Raw genomic sequence first — 26,527 nt, forward strand, 5'->3', positions numbered from 1 at the left:
TAAGACCCAGCTCCACTCAACGACCAGCAAGCTATAGTGCTGGACACCCCAAGTCAAACAACTAGCAAGACAGGAACACAACCCCACCCATTATCAGAGAGGTTGCCTAAAATCATACTAAGTTCACAGACACCCCAAAACACACCACCAGACGTGGTTCTGCCCACCACAAAGACAAGATCCAGCCTCATCCAGCAGAACACAGGCACCAGTCCCCTCCACCAGGAAGCCTACACAACCCACTGAAGCAACCTTATCCACTGGGGGCAGACACCAAAAACAATGGGAACTATGAACAAGCAGCCTGTTAAAAGGAGACCCCAAACACAGTAAGTTAAGCAAAATGAGAAGACAGAGAAATACGCAGCAGAGGAAGGGGCAAGGTAAAAACTCACCAGACCAAACAAATGAAGAGGAAATGGGCAGTCTACCTGAAAAAGAATTCAGAGTAATGATAGTAAAGATGATCTAAAACCTTGGAAATTGGGGGCTTCCCTGGTGGCACAGTGGTTGAGAGTCTGCCTGCCGATGCAGGGGGCACGGGTTGGTGCCCCGGTCCGGGAGGATCCCACATGCCGCGGAGTGGCTGGGCCTGTGAGCCACGGCCACTGAGCCTGCACGTCCAGAGCCTGTGCTCCGCAACGGTAGAGGCCACAACAGTGAGAGGCTTGTGTACCGCAAAAAAAAAACCCACATAAAAAACCCCTTGGAAATCGAATGGAGAAAATACAAGAAAAGTTTAACAAGGACCTAGAAGAACTAAAGAGCAAACAAACAATGATGAACAACACAATGAATGAAATTAAAAATTCTCTAGAAGGAATCAATAGCAGAATAATTGACACAGAAGAACAGATACGTGACCTGGAAGATAAAAGAGTGGAAATAACTACTGCACAGCAGAATAAAGAAGAAAGAATGAAAAGAATTGAGGACACTCTCAGAGACCTCTGGAACAACATTAAACGCACCAACATTCGAATTATAGGAGTCTCAGAAGAAGAAGAGAAAAAGAAAGGGACTGAGAAAATATTTGAAGAGATTATAGTTGAAAACTTCCCTAATATGGGAAAGGAAATAGTCAATCAATTCCAGGAAGCACAGAGAGTCCCATACAGGATAAATCCAAGGAGAAACATGCCAAGACACATATTAATCAAACTATCAAAATTTAAATACAAAGAAAAAATATTAAAAGCAGCAAGGGAAAAGCAACAAATAACATAGAAGGGAATCCCCATAAGAAGGGTGTGGCAGGACATATATAAAGTGATGAAAGGGAAAAATCTACAACCAAGATTACTCTACCCAGCAAGAATCTCATTCAGATTCAACTGAGAAATTAAAACCTTTACAGACAAGCAAAAGTTAAGAGAATTCAGCACCACCAAACCAGCTTTACAATAAATGCTAAAGGAATTTCTCTAGGCAGGAAACACAAGAGAGGGAAAGATATACAATAACAAACCCAAAACAATTAAGAAAATGGTAATAGGAACATACATATGGATAATTACCTTAAATGTAAATGGATTAAATGCTCCAACCAAAAGATACAGACTGGCTGAATGGATACAAAAACAAGACCCGTATATATGCTGTCTGCAAGAGACCCACTTCAGTGGGACACATGCAGACTGAAAGTGAGGGGATGGAAAAAGATATTCCATGCACATGTAAATCAAAAGAAAGCTGAAGTAGCATTCTCATATCAGACAACATAGATTTTAGAATAAAGACTTTTACAAGAGACAAAGAAGGACAGTACATAATGATCAAGGAATCAATCCAAGAAGAAGGTATAACAATGGTAACTATTTATGCACCCACCAGAGGAGCACCTCAATACATAAGGAAAATGCTAACAGCCGTAAAAGGGGAAACTGACAGTAACACAATCATAGTAGGGGACTTTAACACCCTACTTTCACCAATGGACAGATCATCCAGAATGAAAGTAAATAAGGAAACACAAGATTTAAATGACATATTAAAGAAGATGGACTTAATTGATATTTATAGGACATTCCATCCAAAAACAACAGAATACACTTTCTTCTCAAGTGATCATGGAACATTCTCCAGGATAGATCATATCTTGGGTCACAAATCAAGCCTTGGCAAATTTAAGAAAATTTTAATTGTATCAAGTATCTTTTCCAACCACAATGCTATGAGACTAGATATCAATTACAAGAAAAAAATCTGTAAAAAATACAAAGACATGGAGTCTAAACAATACACTACTAAATAACCAAGAGGTCACTGAAGAAATCAAACAGGAAATCAAAACATACCTAGAAACAAATGACAGTGAAAACACAACGACCCAAAACCTATGGGATGCCACAAAAGCAGTTCTAAGAAGGAAGTCTATAGCAATACAATCCTACCTCAAGAAACAAGAAACATCTCAAATGTACAATGTAACCTTACATCTAAAGCAATTAGAGAAAGAAGAACAAAAAACCCTCAAAGCTAGCAGAAGGTAAGAAATCATAAAGATCAGATCAGAAATAAATGAAAAACAAATGAAGGAAATGATAGCAAAGATCAATAAAATTAAAAGCTGGTTCTTTGAGAAGATAAACGAAATTGATAAAACATTAGCCAGATTCATCAAGAAAAAAAAGGGAGAAGACTCAATTCAATAGAATTAGAAATGAAAAAGAAGAAGTAACAACTGACACTGCAGAAAAAACAAAGGATCATGAGAGATTACTACAAGCAACTATATGCCAATAAAATGGACAACCTGGAAGAAATGGACAAATTCTTAGAAAAGCACAACCTTCTGAGACTGAACCAGGAAGAAATAGAAAATATAAACAGACCAATCACAAACAATGAAATTGAAACTGTGATTAAAAATCTTCCAACAAACAAAAGCCCAGGACCAGATGGCTTCACAGGTGAATTCTATCAAACATCTAGAGAAGAGCTAACACCTATCCTTCTCAAACTCTTCCAAAATAAAGCAGAGGGAGAAACACACCCAAACTCATTCCTTGAGGCTACCATCACCCTGATACCAAAACCAGACAAAGATGTCACAAAAAAAGAAAACTACAGGCCAATATCTCTAATGAACATAGATGCAAAAATCCTCAATAAAATACTAGCAAACAGAATCCAACAGCACATTAAAAGGATCATACACCATGATCAAGTGGGCTTTATCCCAGGAACTCAAGGATTCTTCAATATATGCAAATCTATGTGATAAACCATATTAACAAATGGAAGGAGAAAAACCATATGATCATCTCAATAGATGGAGAAAAAGCTTTCGACAGAATTCAACACCCGTTTATGATAAAAACCGTCCAGAAAGTAGGCATTGAGGGAACTTACCTCACCATAATAACGGCCATATATGACAAACCCACAGCCAACATCATTCTCAGTGGTGAAAAACTGAAATCATTTCCACTAAGATCAGGAACAAGACAAGGTTTCCCACTCTCACCACTATTATTCAACATAGTTTTGGAAGTTTTAGCCACAGCAATCCGAGAAGAAAAAGAAATTAAAGGAATCCAAATCGGAAAAGAAGTAGGAAAATTGTCACTGTTTGCAGATGACATGATACTATACAAAGAGAATCTTAAAGATGCTACCAGAAAACTACTAGACCTAATCAATGAATTTGGTAAAGTAGCAGGATACAAAATTAATGCACAGAAATCTCTTGCATTCCTATACACTAATGATGAAAAATCTGAAAGAGAAATTAAGGAAACACTCCCATTTACCACTGCAACAAAAAGAATAAATACCTAGGAATAAACCTACCTAAGGAGACAAAAGACCTGTATACAGAAAACTATAAGACACTGATGAAAGAAATTAAAGGTGATACAAACAGATGGAGAGATATACCACGTTCTTGGATTGGAAGAATCAACATTGTGAAAATGACTATACTACCCAAAGCAATCTACAGATTCAGTGCAATCCGTATCAAACTACCAATGGCATTTTTCACAGAACTAGAACAAAATATTTCACAATTTATGTGGAAACACAAAAGACCCTGAATAGCCAAAGCAGTCTTGAGAAAGAAAAATGGAGCTGGAGGAATCAGGCTCCCTGACTTCAGACTATACTACAAAGCTATAGTAATCAAGACCGTATGGTCCTGGCACAAGAAAAGAAATATAGACCAATGGAACAGGATAGAAATCCCAGAGAAAAACCCACGCATCTAGGGTCAACTAATCTATGACAAAGGAGGCAAGGATATACAATGTACAAAAGATAGCCTCTTCAATAAGTGGTGCTGGGAAAACTGGACAGCTACATGTAAAAGAATGAAATTAGAACACTTCCTATCACCATACACAAAAAGAAACTCAAAATGGATTAGACACCTAAATGTAAGGCCAGACACTATAAAACTCTTAGAGGAAAACCTAGGCAGAGCACTCTATGACATAAATCACAGCAAGATCCTTTTAGACCCACCTCCTAGAGAAATGGAAATAAAAACAAAAATAAACAAATGGGACCTAATGAAACTTAAAAGCTTTTGCACAGCTAAGGAAACCATAAACAAGATGAAAAGACAACCCTCAGAATGGGAGAAGGTATTTGCAAACAAAGCAAATGAAAAAGGATTAATCTCCAAAATACACAAGCAGCTCATGCAGCTCAATATCGAAAAAACAAACAACCCAATCCGAAAATGGGCAGAAGACCTAAATCAACATTTCTCCAAAGAAGATATACAGATTGCCAACAAACACATGAAAGGATGGTCAACATCACTAACCATTGGAGAAATGCAAATCAAAACTACAATGAGGTGTCACCTCACACCAGTCAGAATGGCCATCATCAAAAAATCTACAAACAATAAATGCTGGAGAGGGTGTGGAGAAAAGGGAACCCTCTTGCACTGTTGGTGTGAATGTAAATTGATACAGCCTCTATGGAGAACAGTATGGAGGTTCCTTCAAAACCTAAAAATAGAACTACCATATGACCCAGCAATCCCACTACTGGGCATATTCCCTGAGAAAGACATAATTCAAAAAGATTCATGTACCACAATGTTCACTGCAGCACTATTTACAATAGCCAGGACTTGGAAGCAACCCAAGTGTCCATCAACAGATGAATGGATAAACAAGATGTGGCACATATATACAATGGAGTATTACTCAGCCATAAAAAGAAACAAAATTGAGTTATTTGTAGTGAGGTGTACGGATCTAGAGTTGGTCATACAGAGTGAAGTAGGTCAGAAAGAGAAAAACAAATACTGTATGCTAACACATATATATGGAATCTAAAAAAAAAAAAAAAAAAAAAGGTTCTGAAGACCCTAATGACAGGACAGGAATAAAGACTCAGATGTAGAGAATGGACTTCAGGACATGGGGAGGGGGAAGGGTAAGCTGGGACGAAGTGAGAGAGTGGTATTGACATATATACACTATCGAATGTAAAATAGATAGCTAGTGGGAAGCAGCCGCATAGCTCAGGGAGATCAGCTCTGTGCTTTGTGTCCACCTAGAGGGGTGGGATAGGGAGGGTGGGAGTGAGACACAAGAGGGAGGGGATATGGTGATATATGTATACGTATAGCTGATTCACTTTGTTATAGAGCAGAAATTAACATAACATTGTAAAGCAATTATACTCCAATAAAGATGTTAAAAAAAAGACTTTAAAAAAAGGACTGAGCATGGTCGCTGTGGGCACAAGGGCCTGCCAGTTCTGTCCCTGGCAGGACACCTCCAACAGGTCATCTTCCTCTGCAACTCCCTGTTGTGTTGGCTGAGAGTTTGTCTGAAGCTCTCCCTGTTCAATCCTGCTTCCCTTCCCTTTATTTTTCACAGTGAACTTCTCAGTAAACTTCCACTTTGAACTTGATCTCATTTGCTTTTTGAAAACTCCAAACTGATAGAAAAGGCAATTTTCTTAGCCATATTCAGTACCAAATGATCATGTATGCTAATTATTGTATTTAAATATATATAATTATATTAATATATATAATAATTATACTATATACAAATTAAAACAACAAATAAGAGATTCTCAAGGGGAGATTTGGAATTTAGAAGTGTGTGTGTGTGTGTGTGTGTGTGTGTGTGTGTGTGTGTGTGTGGTGGGGGGGGTGGTTTTAGCTGTCACAGTGTCTGGGAGGTGCTAATGTTTTTAATTCTATTACTAAATCTCCCACAATGCATAAGACAGTGCCTAAAATGAAGAATTATCCTGCTAAAAATACTAACGTTGCTCTTTTAAAAAACAATCTTGGTGCTCTTCTTAGTCTAGGGAACTTAGCTTGACAAGTTCCTGTTTTATGTTACTATAATGTTTATTGTCCCTTTATATGTTTAGGCTTTAAAGCTCAGCCCCCTCCCAAGGCCTCTAGGAGCTTTCCCATAATTAGAATGCCACCCAAGGTTTTACCCTAATGACTGAAAGTCTAAACAACTTGGTTTTTTAATAAATATAGTAAGTTGAAAGTGGTTTTCAATTATGAATTTCCTAAAATAAGAAAAAAACCCTTTATTTAGATAATTAAATATAAGCAGTAAGTATCCTAATAGATATTCCTAACATATTAAATAAGGGTACCATTTAATACCTGTGTCATTAATCATTACACTACCATTCACTGCGTAATTGAATACTCTTTGGTCTAAATTCTTCTTGTACTTCATCTTTCAAACTAGATGCATTTCCTTGGACCGGCAGCATCAGCATGACCTGGAGCTGTTAGAAATGCAAAGCAGCAGGCTCCACCCCAGACCTACTTAGTCAGAACCTGCATTTTAACAAGATGCCCAGGTGCTTCATATGCACATTAAAGTTTGAACAACCCTGTGTTTGAACAACCCTGAAAAACCCTATGAACAACCCGGAGCTTCAAGGTTTAAGCCCAGTTTCAAGTAGAAGAATTTGTTAGCATTTTCAAAATCATTTCTTTCTGTTTCAGCCTGAACTGTCTTCACAAGGGAGAAGTGAAGACAGCACCTTTTCTCTGGTTTCCTGTTTCTTGATTTTGGTGCACTCTCCCACGTGGTTTCTGAGAGAGATGAACTGGAGGCTAGCAAAGCTTGTTGTCTGAGTGAAAGCCCATGGGTATCACTGTTTTTTTAACCCCCAAACGAACGTTTCTTAGTTGCTTTGAGAATCCTCTTGAAGTTTCTGTCTCTCCTCTCAGATCATTTTCTTCTTTTGCAAATAATGCTTGCCTTAGGTTTGTTCTGGACAAAATTCTATGAGAAGGAAAGAACTCATTTCTAAAAGAGCTCTCTTCCAGAACAAAACAAGGCTTATTCTAATCTTAAAAAATTAAGTAAACCTTAAACAGTTCTAGAGTGGGAAGCATGGCTGTGATGTAAATGTGGTTTCTTATTTATTCTTGGCCAATGCTGTTAAAATTCCTGTACCAATTTTCCTCTTTCTTCTTATAGTTCTGGCTCCTCCTTCCCACATCTCAAGGAGGGAATTATGAAGCTGTTCACCATCCCTCTCCTTATAAGCTTGGCAATTGAAAGGGAAGAATAAAAGCCCATGTCTAAAGATAATACAGGGACTTCCCTGGTGGTCCATTGGCTAAGAGTCCATGCTCCCAATGCAGGGGGTCTGGGTTGGATCCCTGGTCAGGGAACTAGATCCCACATGCATGCTGCAACTAAGGATCCCCCATGCCCGCGTGCCGCAACAAAGATCCGGCTTGCCGCAACTAAGACTCGATGAAGCCAAATAAATAAATATTAAAAAAATAAATAAAGATAATACACAATGTAGATAATTGAGAATTGGCTATAGACCATTTATTCCCTTGAAATTGATTGTACAGAGACAGACTTCTCATTTTTAATGTCATTAGGAAAAATTTTAATAATTACTTAATTTTGATATGAGGAAAAGAAACCTCAGGTTTTCTGGTTTCTTTCTAATTGTCTACATAGGAAAAACTATAGCACACATGCTGTAAGTGAGTGGCAAATAGTTAATAAGCTCTCTTTGAATAATTAGTGAATTTTTGAACCAGATTCTCTCTAGGCATAGGTAACAACTTTTGAGAGTTGTTGGAATTTCCTTTTCTTTTTTTTTTTTAGCATCTTTATTAGATTATAATTGCTTTACAATGTTGTGTTAGTTTCTGCTGTACAACAAAGTGAATCAGCTATATGTATACCTATATCCCCCTCCCTCTTGGGCCTCCCTCCCACCCTCCCCCGTCCCACCCCTCTAGGTTGTCACAAGGAATTTTCAAGACATTTAATCTTAAAATGTTTTCTTAAAAATAAAAATAAAAGAGCTTAACTTGGCTGTAAATGAACTTGTCTACCAAATCTTTAATTTTCGGAAGAAATGGTAACCAATCGTACAACTGGTAGACATGTCCACCATTGGCTCCACTTACCTGAACTCTGATATCGACTTGATGAGACCTTCAAACTCTTTCTCTGGTTTAGAAGTCCCCAGGGTCTGCCTAGGGCCTGAATATGAGTGTAGGGGGCATTTTAAAGACACCTCTCTTTCAGGGCCAGTAAGAGTGGCAGCAACACAGGAATTAGAGATAAGGGTGACATATCCAAAAATTACATCTGAACTGACTTCAGATTCTTATTTAAAAGGTATTTTTGTAAATTCCTATCATCATGGTAATGCTCATCCTCAACATCCACAACATCCTCACCTTTGTAATCCTGTAAAAATCAATGAAGCTAAGAAGCGGACTGAGGAGTGAAGAAAAAGACTTAAATAAGGGAAACCATGGTAAATAAATGTTAATTTTCCGTTAGGAAAACATCCTCACATGTTCAACTATATACACCTTCCAGGCTGACACTGTTTGGTGTGGCCCTAGCTTAGAAGGTCTAGCATGTTGCTTAGCAATAGAAGGGAAAGAAAGACTGAGAATCTGTAGAATGTGTCACATGCTCATGCGTATCTGATAACTGTCTTCATACTTTCTATCTGTACACCAGGTACAGAGTTGTTTTTTCAGACCTATTATTATAAGTAAACATATACCTTTTATGTCTTTTTAAATTTAATATACAATTTTTACCTTATAGACACATTGTTAAGAAACTCAGTCAAAGTCTTTGATTGTCCCAGTGCCTCTTTTTCTTCTTCCGAAAATTCTCTTGGATAGTATTGCGTAGTAGCATTTTTGGGATATGTCCTAATATATTGAAAGAAATTGAATACCAAAAGTTAGACCAAAGACAAGCAAATATAGGTCATAACAGGGCAAAGATTTTTCTCTGTGACAATATTAGGATGTTATTTTATACTTAATTCTACATATTGAATTTTTTCTTTATCCTAGACAATTGATGTTGGCTGCCATTCTAAGTATTTGTGAGTTTCTCTTTGACATAATCAACAAGCTCTTTATTGTAAAAAAAAATATTTAGCTATCATTTTAAACTTACAGAAAAGTTGTAAGAAGGGTATAAGAAATTCCCATACATTCTTTACCCAGATTCATTAATTATTAACATTTTGTCACATTTGTGTATCATTCTTTCTTCATTTCATTAAATCAGTCTTTCTCAACCAATGCGATCCTGTTCCATCTTCTCAATCCAGGAATACTTGGTAATGTCTGGAAACAATGTTGGCTGTCACAACTGGGAAGAGCTCCTGGCATCTAGAGGGTAGAGCCCAGGGATGCTAGAGTGCATAAGGCAGCTCTCCCACAACAGAGAATTATCCAACCGGTAGTGTTGAGGTTGAGAAGCTCTGCTCTAAATATACAAAACCTGGAACAAGTTACATTTTGGCAGTAATGGCAGCACCATCTCTGGGAGAAAACTTATTGCATCCAGTCCACTCTCAGTGTTCACCTCCACCCTTGAACACAACACATTGTATTGTACCTCTGGGCTTTGTGAGTCTCACCCACTAGACTGAGTGAGCTCCTTGATCTTAGGGTGTGGGGCTGTAGAAAGATCATATGGCAAGTTCTTAAGAGAGTGCACTCTGGTGACAGGCTGCCTGGCTTTGAAGCCTGGTTCTATCACTTACTAGCTATGTGACCCTGAGCTAATTATTTAACCTCTCTGTGCCTGGCTTTTCATCCCTAAAAGAAATTCTGAAAGTCCCTAGCTCACAGTGTCATTGTAAGGATTGAATGTGTTAATAGATGCAAAGCTTTTAAAACAGTGCCTAGGACATTTTAAGTGCTCAAAAAAAATTAGGTTGTATTTAACCTGTGTTGTTGAACAAATGTCAGGAAAATGTCTCTGAGAGGCAAGTATATTAATGGAGAGTAATCAAACAGAGCGGTAAAGAGAGTTTTGTTTATACTTAATTGAACAATTCATTCTTTTTTTCCCTGCCTAGATCAGTATCCATAGCAGAAGACAGAGTGATGGAAAGAAAGAATGCTGGTGCTGGAACCAGAGACTTGGGTTCAGATCTTAGCGTCACCTTTAATTTTCTATCCCACACTAGTACCCTCCAGGTAGGATTAAGTAAGAAATTATATGGTGCCTGGTGGTTTCATCAAAGTAGCAATATGACTGAGTCACTCTTACTTTTTAAAATGTGATTTGTTTTGTTGTTTCTCAGCAGATCTATTCATTATTGCTTTAAATTATGTTCTAAACATTGAGCTTTCATTTTTAACCTCTTTTTGCCTTAGTTTCCTTATTTGTAAAATGGAGATGGTGCCTACCTCAGAGGGCAGTTGTGAGGATTAATTGAGTTGATATGTGCAAAGTATTGATTCTTAGAAGAATGCCTGGTATGTGGTAAGGACACTGTAAACATTTGCTTTCATTGTCATTACTCTTTTTTTTTTTTTTTTTTTTTTTTGTGGTACGCGGGCCTCTCACTGTTGTGGCCTCTTCCGTTGAGGAGCACAGGCTCCGGACGCGCAGGCTCAGCGGCCATGGCTCACGGGCCCAGCTGCTCCGCGGCATGTGGGATCTTCCCGGACCAGGGCACGAACCCGTATCCCCTGCATCGGCAGGCGGACTCTCAACAACTGCGCCACCAGGGAAACCCTGCCATTACTCTTTGAACCTCATCTTTGATTTTGTTTTTTTACTTCTTCCATCACAATCATATATCCCATCTTTTCCACCTAATTTCTGATCTTAGTAAGTGGTACCAGCATTCTCCCAAGTCACCTGGATTTGAACCATTTGAATTCCCTTTGATTTACTCCCCCCCACCACCCCACTTTGTGGGTCAAGACCTGCCGCTATTTCTCATCTATTCCCTCCATCTACATAGAAACAACTGTTCATCATTATCAGTCAACATTCATTGAGAGCCTCATAAATCTAGAGTCCTGTGGTTAGGGTCCCTGTTGTTGGAAGTTCACTCTCCCTTTCTGAGTCTACCTCGTGAGTCTACCTTGGCTGACTCATTCTTTTCACTTTTCTGCAACCTGGTAGAAAAATAGAAATCTCTAGTTGTCTTGACTAAGAAATTTTTCTCAAAATCTAAGTTTCTTTTGTACTAATGAATCACCTCTCTCTTTCCTGTCTTACCCTTACTTCTTGGTGTTTAATGATCTTTGATGTCCTAATTCTCTGCCAAGACTTGACTACCAGTCCTTGTCTTTCTCTTCATCTCTTTTGGTTTGGCCCGTCTGTCTTCTGCCTCCCCGGTTTCTGACCCATGTCTCGTCCTGACCCCTGGTATCTAGGTACATGTGCTCTAACTTTAACATTACATTTTCATGGTTCCTGATCCTTTGGTTCACAGAGATCTGAAAAGCATGTTTTGGTCCACTATGGTCCACACTGAGGACCCACGATTCTCCTGGTCACAGCCTCTCTCACTGTATATTTCATGGCTCTTCTCTAAACATTGAACTCAAGTCAGTGACTCTGCACATTCTTCCTTAACGTGATCATTCTCCTCCTCCTTCCCTTCCTTGGTTCCTTTTCCCCCTCCATTTAATAAATATGTGCCAGGAACTGTCCTAGGAGTTGGGGATATAGAAGTAAACAAAATAGACAAAGTTCCAGTCTATGGAGCTTCAGTTCTAAGTGGTGGTGAGGCGAAGGTGAGAGAAGAAAGACAATGCTTGGTGAGTTCAAGGAACAAGGAAGCCAGTGGGGCTGGAATGGATGAACCAGGGGAATTGTGGGAAATGAGGGTAGGGGGCAGATGGAATTTAGATCACATGACTTGTAGGTTCCTTGTAGGTTCCTTCAGGATGGGAAGCCATAGGAGGGTTTTTGTCAGTGACGTGATATGACTTGCATTTTAACAGGATTAGTCTGGCTCTTCTATGAAGAACAGAATGTAGGAGGGAAAGGATGGATGGAGAAAGCCCAGTTAGGGTGCATTCCAGTAATCCAGGCAAGAGACGATCATGGCTTGAACCAAGGTGATAGCAGTGAATATGTTTTGAAGATAGACCCAAGAAAATTCAAGGTTTGGGGTCTGAGTAATTACAAGAAGATCAGTGCCATGTACTGAGATGAGGAAGATTCAGGGAGTTTGAGGTACGAAAATAGAAAATCAAAAGTTTGTTGTTGGTCATGTTAACTTTGAAACACCTATTAGATACTTAAGGAAGCAGATGAATAAATGAGTGTAGAGTTCAGGGGAGAGACTGAGGTTGAAGGTATAGATTTGGGAGCCACCAGCAAACAGATAATAGGTAACACCACAGGAATGAATAAATTCACCCGGGGATTAAGCGTAGTTAGAGAAAACATCAAAAGGAGTTAGCTTTGGGGTCCTTTAATATTTAGAAATTGGAAGGAGAAGGATCCAGTAAAAGAGACTGAGAAGCAGCTGCCAGTGAGTTAGGAGGGGTACACTGAGTATTGCCCATAAGCCAAGAAGGAGAAATAGTCAACCATGTTAAACACTGATGAGAAGCGGAGAAAGAGGGTGTCTGAAAATGGGATTAGGCGATCAGACCACTGCAGGTCTTTGGTGACCTTGTTAAGACTAGAGTGGGCTCAAGGCAGAATGGAAGAGAAGGTGCAACTAGAGAATGTGAAAAACTGCTGTGAGGAGTTTTGTTGTTAAAAAGAAAAAGGAAAAAAAAAGCAGAGAAAGTAGCTAATAGCCAGAAAGGTTGAAACAGTTTTTTGTTTGTTGGCTTTAATGATGGGAGTTACAGCATTTTGTATTTATACATGTCTCCTCTTCACCCTCTCTTCTTGGTTTGCTGACACCACCTTACTTTACCTGGTTTAGTTACAGTAGATTCCCATTTGGCCAATCTCCTCAACTCCGGGTTTTTTTTTTCCCTCTGCACTCCAATACATACTGCCTGGCTCATCTTACTTTAATAGCTTAAATCTTGCCTCTCCCTTGCTTCAGACCTTGCCAAAATTCCCTATTGTCTGCCACAGAGAATCTGCTTGTCTCTGCTGTTCCCTCCACGCTACCCAGGCTGGTCTCCTTGTGGCCCCATGCAGACTCTGTTCATCCCACCCCCTAGATGTTCAGGTCATTTAAAAAAATCTGGGATGTTTTCCCTTCCTCTATGTCTCCAAATCATATTCAACATCTGTAGCTTATCTTTTATAGATCTAAAATTATTTCAAAATAACTTTTTTTAATCCTAAAATATATGCATAGATTAGCTAAATATGTCTTCAGATTTATACAACATTCAAAGCCGAGCTCAAATCTCCAAAGCATTCCCTCAGCAATCAATTTTACATCAATTCATTCACTGGATAAATTTTAATTAAATTACAAATTTAATTAATCACTTGTAGTCTCAAAGTGCTCAGGATCTAAGGCAGACAGGTGAGCAGATGAATAAAATATGGGTCATCAGTGCTACAATAAAGATACCTCTAAGCTGTAGTGGGAACCCAGAGGAGAGAGTGATCAGCTCTACCTGGAGTTTCTAGGAAATCACAGAGGAGGGGGTACTGAACTGGAACTTAAAGGGTGAAGAGGGGTGGGTAAGGTAGTGAAGGGCATTTTATGCAGAGGAATAGCAAGGGCAAAGGCAGGAAAACATGGGAGAGCAGGTATTCTGGGAGCTGGAAGTAGCTCATAGGCTAGAGCACAGAGGGCTTGCTTGGGAACAGGGCTGGACAGGCAGACAGTGCCTTGTCATGAAGGAAGGAGGACCTTATATGTCATCCTAACGGCTCTGGATGAGATGGGGAGACATGGAAGAGATGTGGGCAGTAGTGAAGTAAAACAATCTGATTTGGTACATAAGAATTATCACTTAGGCAGTAGAATAGACAAGTTAGAAGGCAATGGTCATATTTCAGATGAGATGACCAGGTCCCCTTCTCTGAGAGAAGTACTATAGTTATTAACAGCATTGCTCATTTTCCCACTTCATAATCTTTACAGTCTTATATACTTGTATTTCATTTTCCTAGTAAGATTGTTAAAAGGCACTGTTGCTATAATTAGATCTTGAGCTGAATTACTCTGTGGAGATCAGGCATCACTGTCAATGCATTTCTATTATACAGATCTCTCAAAGTAATCATGGATGTTGCTGGATTTTACCACAATTGCCTTTGAAAATACATATAAATTCATCGCATACTTACCATCTTGTTTGAGTACTTGTGTCCTTGATTTTGGGGACTACTTGCATGCCAACATCTCTCTCAAGTTGCTTAAGGGTAAAATTTTTATCTGGGTAGGCTGTACATTCAATATAGGCATCTTTTACGCTGGAAGCATTCTGGTCACTGAACTTAACAGGGGCACCAAATTCACTTCGTTTTCGAGAAATCATATATGTAATCTGCAACACATGTAAGCGGTACAGGAAACAATCGAGTCTCTGGAGAAAAATGATGTGTGGCCGATAACACTGGTGCTCTGCCCACATCCTCTTGGACCCCTTTGTGTACTTTCTGTGCACCTTTCCAGGTCCTTTTGCTCTCTGTCCCCACAGCCACCATCCACCTACCTCTCTTCTGCGCAGGATGCTCTAGAGCTACCAGGACCACTTTGCCTGAAGGTACAAAGAACAGGAAGTGACTGGAAGTTTATATCCAGGCCAGCAATGGACTGGTGGGAGACATATGGAAGCCCATCTCTTTTGCTTCCGTTTGGGACAACTCTGAGGTATAACTTACACTCCAGAGTTCCCTAGAGGTGCAGGCTGAAGCCTTCACTCTGCCAGACTTTTGCCTGAGAGTGCACCCTTGCAGGGCTTCTGTCTCGGTCCTGCTGCTTTCCTATTCTCTTATGGGGCCCTTTCATAATAAATCACTTGCACACGATTGCTCCTCTCAGGGGCTGATCTGGGAATGCCACTTAGTTAGTTTCCTAGGGCTGCTGTAACCACATACCACAGACTAGGTAGCTTAAAACAACAGGAATTTATTCTCTCTTGGTTGTGGAGGCTGGAAGTCTGAACTAAGGTGTTGGAGGGTTGGTTCCTTCTGAGGCGGAATCTGTTCCCTGCCTGCTCCCAGCTTCTGATGTGATGGCCAGCAATCCTAGGTGTTTCTTGGCTTGTGATACATCACTCCAATTTCTGCCTCCGTCTCCCATGGCGTCCTCCCTGTGTCTCTATGTTTTCATAGGAGCGTCTTCTTATAATGACGCCTGCCGTATTGGATAAAACTCCCCTCATTTCCTTTCTGAGGTACTGGGGTTTAGGACTTCAACTTATCTTTTGGAGGGAGACACAGTCCAGCCCATAACACCCCCCTAAGACAGTGACCATTCTTCTATCAAAAAAAGCCATATCCCTGCAGCAAACACAGCAAATCACACTGATCCCTCAGGGATACGTGTTGCTCAGCTATAGGGAGGTGACGGCTAGACATCATATTCAAGCTGCTTACCTCTTTTGTGGATTTTTTAACCGATTCTTCCTCAATTTCTTTTTCACTGCCCAGAGAAACCCATGGTTTAGAGATAGGTGGCTTATAAATATACGTATCTTCAGGAATATGCTCTTTACATTCTTCTTGCTCTTCTGGAACTTCTGGAGGCTGCAATAAAATAAATAGGATTCTAAAATATATTACCAGGGCTTCCCTGGTGGCGCAGTGGTGAAGAATCTGCCTGCCAATGCAGGGGACACAGGTTCGAGCCCTGGGCTGGGGAGATCCCACGTGTCGCGGAGCAACTAAGCCCATGCGCCACAACTACTGGGCCTGCGCTCTAGAGCCTGTGAGCCACAACTGAAGCCCGCACGCCTAGAGCCCATGCTCCACAACAAGAGAAGCCACTGCAATGAGAAGCCCGTGCACCGCAACAAAGTGTAGGCCCCGCTCACCCCAACTAGAGAAAGCCCTCGCACAGCAACAAAGACCCAACGCAGCCAAAAATAAATAAATAAAATAAATAATAATAAAAGTTTTAAAAATAATATATTAAAAAATAAAATAAAATATATTACCAGAAAAAAACCTATGGCTGCCAAAGGGAAAGGGGGGAGGAATAAATTAGGAGGTGGGATTAACATATACACACTACTGTATATAAGATAGATTACCAACAAGGACCTACTGTATAGCACAGGGAACTCTACTCAGTATTTTGTAATAACCTATAAGGGAAAAGAATCTGAAAAAGAATATATATATACATATATACACATATGTATATAAAACTGAATCACATTGCTGTACACCTGAAACTAACACAACATTGTAAATCAACTACACTTCAATTAATAAAAAAGAGATAAGTTCAGCAAATATATATACATATTACCAAATTTAGGTTATAATTACACATGTATATTTTGCAATAAACTTTGCTTTTATATAAATTTGTTAAGCTCTTATTATTTTTCTTCTTTGTTGGTTCATGCTTTTCAACTATGAGAGGGAAACTATGTAAAAAAATAAAAAGGAAGAATGACAAAAAAGAAAGAGATCAAGGGTCTATCTATCTATCTATCTATCTATCTATCTATATATATATATAAAGAAGATGAAAGAATCAAGAGGGGAGAGGAAAAAAAGGAAAAGATGTGTGGTAAGAAAAAAGCATTTACTGTATGCCTTTAAGAATATGGAATGCTAAAACCTGATAAAATATAAAACTAATTTTCTCTGATTTAATGAAATGTTTTTCTGATGACAGGATTATATGTATGAATAAATATGATATCCATTAAATTATAAAGAGCAAATGTTTTTTAAACCAAGATGTCCACAAGAAGATATACAGACAGATAAAGATATAGATACAGGTACATATATAGATATATAGATGTTCACTGCTACTTTATTCATAATAGTGAAAAAATGGGCAACCAAATGAATATCAATAGGGAAAAGGGTTGATACATTTTGGTATAGTCAGAAGATAAAAATCTCATAAAACAGTTGCAATGAACAAACTCAATCTACATGTATATGATTTTAAACATATCAACATGAATAGATCCTAGAATTTTACAATTTGGTGAAAAACAAAAGTTGCAAAACAAGTTGTATAATATAATTTTATATAAAATTTAAATGAATAAAACAATAAAATGTATTATTTGTGGAGCATACATGCATGGTAACAGTATGAAACCATGGACAGAAGACTATATAACAACCTTAGAATAATAGTTCCTTATAGAGAGAAGTTAGAAAAATTGAATTAAGGAGGATGTAAGAGGCAGTGAAACATTATCTCTTATATTTTCTTTCCTTTCAAAAGAATTTGAAGTAAATATGATAAAATATTGACATTTGTTAATTCTGAGTGGTGACTGTATAGATATTTGTTTCATCATCTGTGCTTTTCTATACACTTGAAATATTTCACCATAATAAAAAAATTAAAACACAGAATAAAGCAATCATAAAAATAAAACTGAAAATATTAAGGCTAACTGAGAAATTATTTCAAATGTAAAAAGTGTTCGATATTTTAAAATTCTACGGCTTTCCTTTATTTTTCTTGCTTATTGGACAACCACACAAACCCCTCTGTCTCCCTCAGTTTGACCAAACCTCCCCATGAGGATGCCAGACCGGAAGGCAAGTGTCAGAAACCTGTTGCCTTTCATGACCACTTTGAACGCAACATCCCGAAGGTGAACTGACTTCCTTTCCTTGGAAACTACCATTCTTTTATATTCTGCTTATCTTTGACACCCTGTTCCCCTCAATTGCCCATTGACCAAGTTGTCCTTTAAAAATTTTGCTTTTAAATAATCATAGCAAAAATTTATGGAGCACTTAGCTTTGTGCCAGGCACTATACAAAGGGCTTTACCTGCATCAGCCCATTTAATCTTCACAACAGCCCTATTGGTGCCACCGTTTTGCAGATGAGAGGTTCAGTAGCTTACCCAAAGTCATGGTGATGGCAAGAGAAGAAGCAGGAATGTGGGCCAAAGAATGGCCGAGAGCAGTGGTACTCCAGATTTGTTGTTTCCAGTCCCACTGGGTAAATGAAGGGCAAATAAGTAGAGTATCTGCTACCCTGAGTTGTCTGAGTTAGCTCACCCTTAGCCCACCTACTCTAGGCCCCGGAATCAGAGCTGAACAAGAATAATCATGACCATGTCTGGGGTTCCCCCAGAGGTACTGCTTCCTTCTGACAATCAACAGATTGCTTAGGGTGTGCTTACATTTAAATAGTTTTCCTTGCCCTCTTCAGTTCCAATAAGATAAAAGTTAAGTCCATATTTGAAGTCTTTGTCGTAAACAAGGAGAAGCTCATCTCCAGGATATTCCTACAAAAATATAATCAAAAAAGAAGGTTAATGTTCAGTAGTCATTCAGTTTATTCAGATTTGACACAAATTAATATTTCTTTAATCAATCATAGAAGATAACCATAGTGCTAACCTATGGTTAATAACCCCAAATTGCAAAGTTATTTTATTAACTTACAAATGCTCTTAAAACACAATCCGTCCAGGGAAACTTACCATGCAATTTTATTTCTAACAGGAAAAAAAGGAAGCATTCCTTTTATTTGGTATTGTGCTCTGTAGCATGTTTGTGGACAAATCAGGACTAAAATTATGAATTAAACAATTAAAGCAGTATGGGAAAATAAGGGTAGGTTCCCTTTCTAGCTAAAATTGGGCAAGGATGAGCTTTTCTGGGTGTGGAGTAAGACAAAATGTCACAGATAGGAGTTCGCTTTTCACAAAAGGTCATCAAGAAGGATTCCCAAGGAGGGATGGGCAAGCTAGCATTTGCCCAAAGTAATGGGAAATGCCAGATTTGAACTCAGAAATCTCTCCAACTTTTGTGATTATGTATCAGGAACCTCTTGAGGTAGGACTGAAAAATAAAGAGGGATACTGTACTTACCTGAATAATTTTTTTGACTGGGTAGAAATCAGATACTGCAGCTCTGTTTTCAAAGTCTGAAAAAATATCTTCTTTTCTGATAAGTTTATAAGGTTGTTCATCTGTGACATCTTCATCTATTCTGCAGTTAAATATCTCCTGGGTCTTGTTAGTTAACACTAAAGGATAAATTTCTGGATGACCTGGGAAAGGCAAAGTGGAATTTGGACATTAAATATAACCATTTAAAATATTAACACTAGGAAACATGCAATTGTTTGCTTTAAATAATTGCCTTGGTTAAAATTTTAAAAGACTTTAAAATCATTGTTCATATTTTTAAAGTAAGTTTATCCATTATAAAAAATGTCAACAAATGAACTTATTTACAAAACAGAAACAGACTCACAGACTTAGGAAACAAACGTATCGTTACAAAAGGGGAAATGTGGCAGCAGGGAGGGATAAACTGGGAGTTTGGAATTGACATATACACACTACTATACTTAAAATAGATAACCAACAAGGACCTACTGTATAGCACAGGGAACTGTGCTCAATATTCTATAATAACCTCAATGGGAAAAAAATCTGAAGAAGAATAGATATATGTATAACTGAATCACTTTGCTGTACACCTGAAACTAACACAGCATTGTAAATCAATTATACTCCAATATAAAATAAAATTTTTTTAATGTCAAAAAGATAAAAAGATGAAAATAACAATTCCCCATAATTCTATCTCTCAAGAGAGAACCTCTATTAATCGTTTGCTCTATTTCCTTCCAGTCACTCCATATATAGTATGTTAAATGAAATTCTAAATCCTGCCTTTCATACTTACTATTATGTCACTAGAATTTTACTATGACATTATATAATTTTTCTAACGCATCATTTTAAATTAATGTAATTCTATAGCATAATTTTTAACTATTCTGTTGTTGGTAAGCATTACATTTTTTCTCATTTGTTTCTAGTGATTATAAATAACTCTACAAACAAATATATAGTTTATAAACTTTTATTACATTTCAAATTATTTTCTTAGGTTTAAAAAAATTTTTTTGTTTGTGGTTTAACATTATATTTTAAATCTGAAAGAAGACAAAGGTCAAATTCTCAAAACTAATACTTAAGATCTAATGAATAACAAAAGTATAAGAACCAAGACAGTTATATATGATGAGAATGTACAGAAATGGCCTGAATGACAGTTGAAATAGTAGTTCATATTTTTTTTCAGTTATACATATACATGTATCTGTTCTTTTTCAAATTATTTTCCCAGGATAGGTTTTAAAAGTGAAATTATTGGCTCAAAGGTATTATCACCACCTTAGGCTCTATCAAACCTGTATTGCTCTCCTAAAACACCTCCTCCCTCACCCTGCTCTCTCTCACCAGGTGACCCTGCTTCCTCTCACAGAGGATTCTGTGTCTGTACAGCAAAGAATCCTGAGGTCCCGCAGCCCTGCCCACCAGCTCATCAGCACAGGCCCCGTCTTTCTGCCCTTCCCTCCAGTTCGAAGACCTGCCTGCCCCTCTCCACCCTTCTCAGCCCATCAACTCTTCCTCTCCCGTCAACCTTTCCTACCTCAGCATGTTTGATTTGCTCAATGGTCTCCCATTTTAAAGAAACCTTCCCTTGACCCTAGATAGGTACCTCTGCTCCCTAGGGCTCTTTTTCAGTCAAACTTGTTATTCAGTTCTTCACACTTTTTAAAAAAAATTAATTTATTTTATTTATTTATTTTTGCCTGCGTTGGATCTTCGTTGCTGCGCGCGGGCTTTCTCTAGTTGCGGCGAGCGGGGGCTACTCTTCATTGCGGTGCGCGGGCTTCTCATTGCGGTGGCTTCTCTTGCTGAGGAGCACGGCCTCTAGGGCGAGCGGGCTTCAGTAGTTGTGGTGCATGAGCTTAGTGGCTCCGCGGCACGTGGGATCATTCTGGACCAGATCTCGAACCCGTGTCCCCTGCATTGCCAGGCGGATTCTTTTTTTTTGTGGTACGCGGGCCTCTCACTGTTGTGGCCTCTCCCGTTGCGGAGCACAGGCTTCGGACGCGCAGGCTCAGCGGCCATGGCTCACGGACCCAGCCGCTCCGTGGCATGTGGGATCTTCCTGGACCGGGGCACGAACCCGTGTGCCCTGCATCGGCAGGTGGACTCTCAACCACTGCACCACCAGGGAAGCCCTGCCAGGTGGATTCTTAATCACTGCGCCACCAGGGAAGCCCTAGTTCTTCACACTTTTAAGCTACTGACTTTCCAATTAGGTTGTATTAGTAAACCTGGAACTGGGGAGGAAGGTGAGGTAGGGAATCCCTCTTCCCTCCTCTGGTTCCCCAGTCCCAGAATTGCCCTCAAAAGAGGAGGGAGGGGAGGTTCAACAGGCTTCCATTCCTGTTCGTCCTGTCCCTTTGCCCCCCACCCCAGGTCAGTCCTGGGCAGCAGCAAGCCCTGGGACAGCAGATGGAAGAAGACAAGGTATCGTTTTGCCTCAGTCTTCTCTCTCTCGACCCTACTTCTCATTTTCTTATCCTTTTTTATCACCATCAGCTTCTACCACCCCAGGTTCAGTTCTGCATTTATCCCCAGAACTCCCTCCCCCAACTCTATGCTCCAGGGTCCCCAGAACCCACTCGCATCCTCTCCAGGCCCCCCACACCTGGATGTCCCAACGTCCTCCCTCCCACTGCTCAACAGGTGCGTCATCGAGGGGAAAAGTGCATGCAGCCTCTCAAGTAGGAATTTTGAGCTTATTTTCCCACAGAAACATTGACCCCTCACCCTGGAAGCTCTATGATATGATTATTCAGGTGATTACTAGTGACTCTATGCATAACACTGATTATGTATGGAAATATATTCCAAATTGCAATCAGTTGGCATAATAAACAAACATTTGGAATACAAGCGGTTCATAAATTAGGGACAAATTGCCCATTTTTATCTCTCCTTAAAATATTAACCCTAACACCTGCATGTAGAGGATGCTCAAAGGCAACTGTTTTTTTTTGTTGTTGTTGTTTGTTTGTTTGCATCAGATCATATTTATTGTGGGGTTAGGGGTGGGGATCTTGGGGTTAGAGTGCAGCAACTGTGGCTGGTGGGATAAGCCGCTCTCGATGTGCCTGCGGGAGCTGTCCGGGTGTCAGGGACGGGATGGTCCAGGGCCAGAGGGCACGCAGGATCCCGGGGGTGCTTATGACAGGAGGCAGTGTGCTGGCGTCTGGGATGCAGGTCTCCAGAGCTTCACACACAGTAGGCCCCCAGCACGTCCTCTGGGGGGACCTCAGGGCCCAGATCCTGGTTGCTGGTGAGGCGGAGGTGACGAGGCAGGGCAGTCACAGCCTCGGGGTCTGCCTCAAAACAGCTGTTGACTTGATTCACAGGCAAGTTATCCTTTAAAATCACACTGCCAGCCGTAATTTGTAGTGTCCGATGCATAACAGCCCTTGGAGTTTTGTCTTGGAAAACCACTAGGTGGAACTGTGAGACCCACACTGAGCTGAAGCCAAAAAGGAGGTGGCCGCCCTTCATAAACAGAGGTGCTCACAAAGACCAGAAAGCTTCCTACCCTCCACGAAACTGGAAGGACACTGACAAAGATGGTGTTCTATGTCACCTGCTCCCACTAAACATACTTCAAATCCTACTGGCTGGATATTTGTCAAAAAAATAATACTTTTACACTAATTGGGCTTTTTCAAGGCAACTTTAATAGAGGATCTAACATTCCTTTATCTAGGAGTTAGCAGTAGTAGTAGCCTGTTTCTGGCTGGGGTCAGGAATCGGTAATAACTGCAGGCAACTAGTAGCCTATAGACTACACAGAACGCCTAGAGTCTAGTACCTCCGTGCCCTACCTGAACAATGGTCAAACTAAATAGAGCAAGGCCTGACGCTACTGGCCACCCCAAGGGTCTCTGGCTAAATTCAGTGTAAGAATTGTTGTTATTTAGGCTTTGAGGCCTGCACTGAAGATAGCACTGTAGGTATATAACAATGAGGCTCTGGTGATTAGCGATGAGATGGGCTCTGGGCTCAGTTGTGCCTCCAGCAGAGTGGTCCAGGAGGGTGAGAAAGATGTTGGAGCAGAGGAGAAGGGCTGCAGGGCCTCCTGAAGCTTACAGAGGTCAGGAGTGCCTGCCATGAGTGCAAGACCTACTGGATAGGGGGCCAGGCCAGTGCAGTAAGTGAATAACAGTGTGAGTAAATAACAGCATGTTAAATATAGTAGCTTCTGTGAAGCACCTACTGCCAGACGCTATTCTAAGCACATTACATGGATTATTAATTCATTTACTCTTCATAACAACATTCAGACGCCGCTCCTGTAATTGTCTCCTTTTTTTTTTTTGCGGTACGCGGGCCTCTCACTCTTGTAGCCTCTCCCGTTGCGGAGCACAGGCTCCGGAGGCGCAGGCTCAGCAGCCATGACTCACGGGCCCAGCCGCTCCGCGGCATGTGGGATCTTCCCGGACCGGGGCACGAACCCGTGTCCCCTGCATCGGCAGGCGGACTCCCAACCACTGCGCCACCAGGAAGGCCCTGTCTCCATTTTTTGGCTGAGAAAACTGAGGCCCACAGAGTCCAAGTAAGGTATCCAAGGTTGGGGGCTGGGAGTTAGAAATACGGGAGCTAGGATCCAAACCAAGGTCCCTGCACTGTAACTAGCAGGCCACACTTTCTCTCAAAAGTGTGAACACAGGGTGAACACAGGGCTTCCCTGGTGGCGCAGTGGTTGAGAGTCCGCCTGCCGATGCAGGGGACACGGGTTCGTGCCCCGGTCCGGGAAGATCCCACATGCCGCGGAGCGGCTGGGCCCGTGAGCCATGGCCGCTGAGCCTGCGCGTCCGGAGCCTGTGCTCCGCAACGGGAGAGGCCACAACAGTGAGAGGCCCGCGTACCGCAAAAAAAAAAAAACGTGAACACAGCAGAGGACAGGAGATGGTCCTCCTCCACCTTCACAGATAGTCAGGGAGGTAAGAGAGATACACTGTATAGGATGCAGTGAATGACAGTTATTCACTTGGTAGAGCAGGAACCAAAGACAGACTCAAGCTCCACACAACTAACTAGCTCGGAATCTTGCTGTGCGCGCAAGGAAGAGGCCGGTGCAATATAAATCATAGGTCACACATCAGTTGTCCTGCATATTGAACCAGAGTATGTAAATAAGCCCCGTGCATTTCATCTTTTAGCATTTTGGTTGTTGTTTACTTTAAAAAAAAAAGTTTTATTGAGATATAATTGATAAATAATAAACTGTATATATTTAAAGTGTACAATTTGATAAACATATGCATTTACCCATGAAACCATCATCACAATAGAGATGAAGAACAAATCTATAATCCCCAAAAGTTTCCTCCTGCCCCTTCTCCCAGCACCCCTCCTCACTCCCAGGTAACCACTGCTCTGCTTTCTATTGCTATAGATAAGTAGTTTGTTTTTTATGGAATAGTTATAAAACTCACGTCTCTGGGCATCTCTTTCCTCATCTGAGGAATGAAGTAGTGATACCTACCGCATGAGCTTGTGGCAGAAGTTAAATTAGGTAGTCCATGCACATTTCCTTAAAAATTGCACAACACTTTTTGTTTGTTTGTCTTCTTTTGCTCAGCACAATTATTTTGAGATTCACTCATGTTGCTGCACGTAGCAGTAGCTCATTCCTTTATATTTCTGACTAGTATTTCATAAAAGAAAAAATGAATTAGGCAAAGATTTCTTAAGAGTTACAGTTTGGGGTGTTGTATCTCAGAAATCTTTGCTAATCCAAGGTTACAAAAATTTTTCTCCTATGTTTTCTTCTAGAAGTTTTACAATATTTGGTTTTATATTTAGGTCTATGATCCATTTTGAGATAATATTCGTATATAATGTGCGATATGGATTGAGGTTCACTTTTTTGCATGTAAATATCCAACTGTTCCAGCATCATTTGTTGAAAAGACTATCTCTTCTCCACTGAACTGCCTTTGTACTTACTTTTGTTGAAAATCAATCGACCATATATACGTGAATATAGTTTTGGACTCCTTATTCTCATTCACTGATCTATTTCTCTATCTTTTTTTTTGGCCGTGCCGTGCAGCTTGTGGGATCTTAGTACCCTGACCAGGGAATGAACCCGGGCCCTTGGCCGTGAAAGTGCGGAGTCCTAACCACTGGACCGCAGGGGAATTCCCTATTTCTCTATCTTTATAGTATTTTGTTTTTATACTAACAACAGTAAAATGCAAACCTTCTTTGAGACAGCCCTCTGTAAGGAAATGTGCAGGTACTACCTAATTTAACTTCTGCAACAAGCTCATGAGGTAGGTATCACTACCTCATCCTTCAGATGAGGAAGCAGAGGCCCAGAGAGGTGAAGTTGTTTGTGGTCACACAGTCATTAAGTGGCAGAATTATGATTCAAACCACATCTGTTTAATTCCAAAAACTGTGCTATTAACCACTTGTGGTAAACAGAATAATGTCCCCCCAAAGATATCCATGTCCTAATTTCTGAAACCTGTGAATATGTTGCCTTACATGCCAAAAGGGACTTGCAGGTGTGATTAAGTTCAGGATCTTGAGATGGGAAGATTACTGGGCTCCTGAGATGGGTCCAATGTAATCACAAGGGTCCTTATAAGAGAAAGGCAGGAGGGTCAATGCCAAGGAAGGACATGTGACACGGAGGCAGAGGTCTACGCCGGAGAAAGATTAGAAGATGCTATGCTGCTGGCTTTGAAGACAGAGGAAGGGGCCAAGAGTCAATGGACACAGGGAGCCATTAGGTGAAAAAGGTAAAAAAACAGATTATCCCTTCCGAGCCTCCAGAAGGAACCAGCACTGCCAACACCTTGACTTTACCCCAGTGAAAGTAATTTCAGACTCCTGATTTCTAAAATTGTATGATAATAAATTTGTGGTAATTTGTTATAGCAGCAATAGACCATTAATACACCACAGATACTCTAACCTGTATTAAAGTGTGACTTATAATTTGGGTAAATTATTTAACTTTTGGGAGTCACAGCACCTCCATCTTGTAATGGCCACAGCAATGTTACTTTCTAGAGCTGAAGGGATGAGAGGAGTATGCCGGGCACAAAGCTGTTGCTCCATAAATGTTAACTACATGTAAAAATCATACCTCTTCTCTAGAAACCTCCAGACGTTGCCTTAATTAGGAGACAGTTTTTAGCTAGTCTATTGCTCCCTTGGTTCCTTGGTAGGAAAGGGAAACCTAGTCCCCTGCAGCATAACAGCCACAAGTCCTGAGTGACAGCTGACAATGTCAGACCCCACATCAAGGAAGTCAGAGGGTCCTGGTGTTGCCTGAGGGGAGTCTGGGAGTAGAGAGAGAGG

The 26,527-nt window shown here is 40.2% G+C and overlaps 1 protein-coding gene across 1 annotated transcript in view; it reads right to left on the reverse strand.

Annotated features, from left to right (window-relative positions):
* The window catches only part of DNAI3 (dynein axonemal intermediate chain 3), a 94,602-nt gene that overhangs the window by 40,093 nt on the left and 27,982 nt on the right, over positions 1–26,527 (reverse strand). The window contains exons 3-7 of the mRNA XM_089909847.1: positions 19,181–19,383; positions 18,487–18,591; positions 15,747–15,896; positions 14,493–14,692; positions 9,047–9,163 (exon numbers count right to left, since the gene is read on the reverse strand). Of these exons, the coding sequence (XP_089765973.1) occupies positions 9,047–9,163; positions 14,493–14,692; positions 15,747–15,896; positions 18,487–18,591; positions 19,181–19,383 (775 nt within the window). The remainder of the gene's footprint in view (positions 1–9,046; positions 9,164–14,492; positions 14,693–15,746; positions 15,897–18,486; positions 18,592–19,180; positions 19,384–26,527) is intronic.

This window comes from Delphinapterus leucas, chromosome 1 (genome assembly GCF_059928025.1).
Source record: "Delphinapterus leucas isolate spDelLeu-1000000601 "Yukka" chromosome 1, BTC_Dleu_Yukka2, whole genome shotgun sequence".
Lineage (NCBI taxonomy): Eukaryota > Metazoa > Chordata > Mammalia > Artiodactyla > Monodontidae > Delphinapterus > Delphinapterus leucas.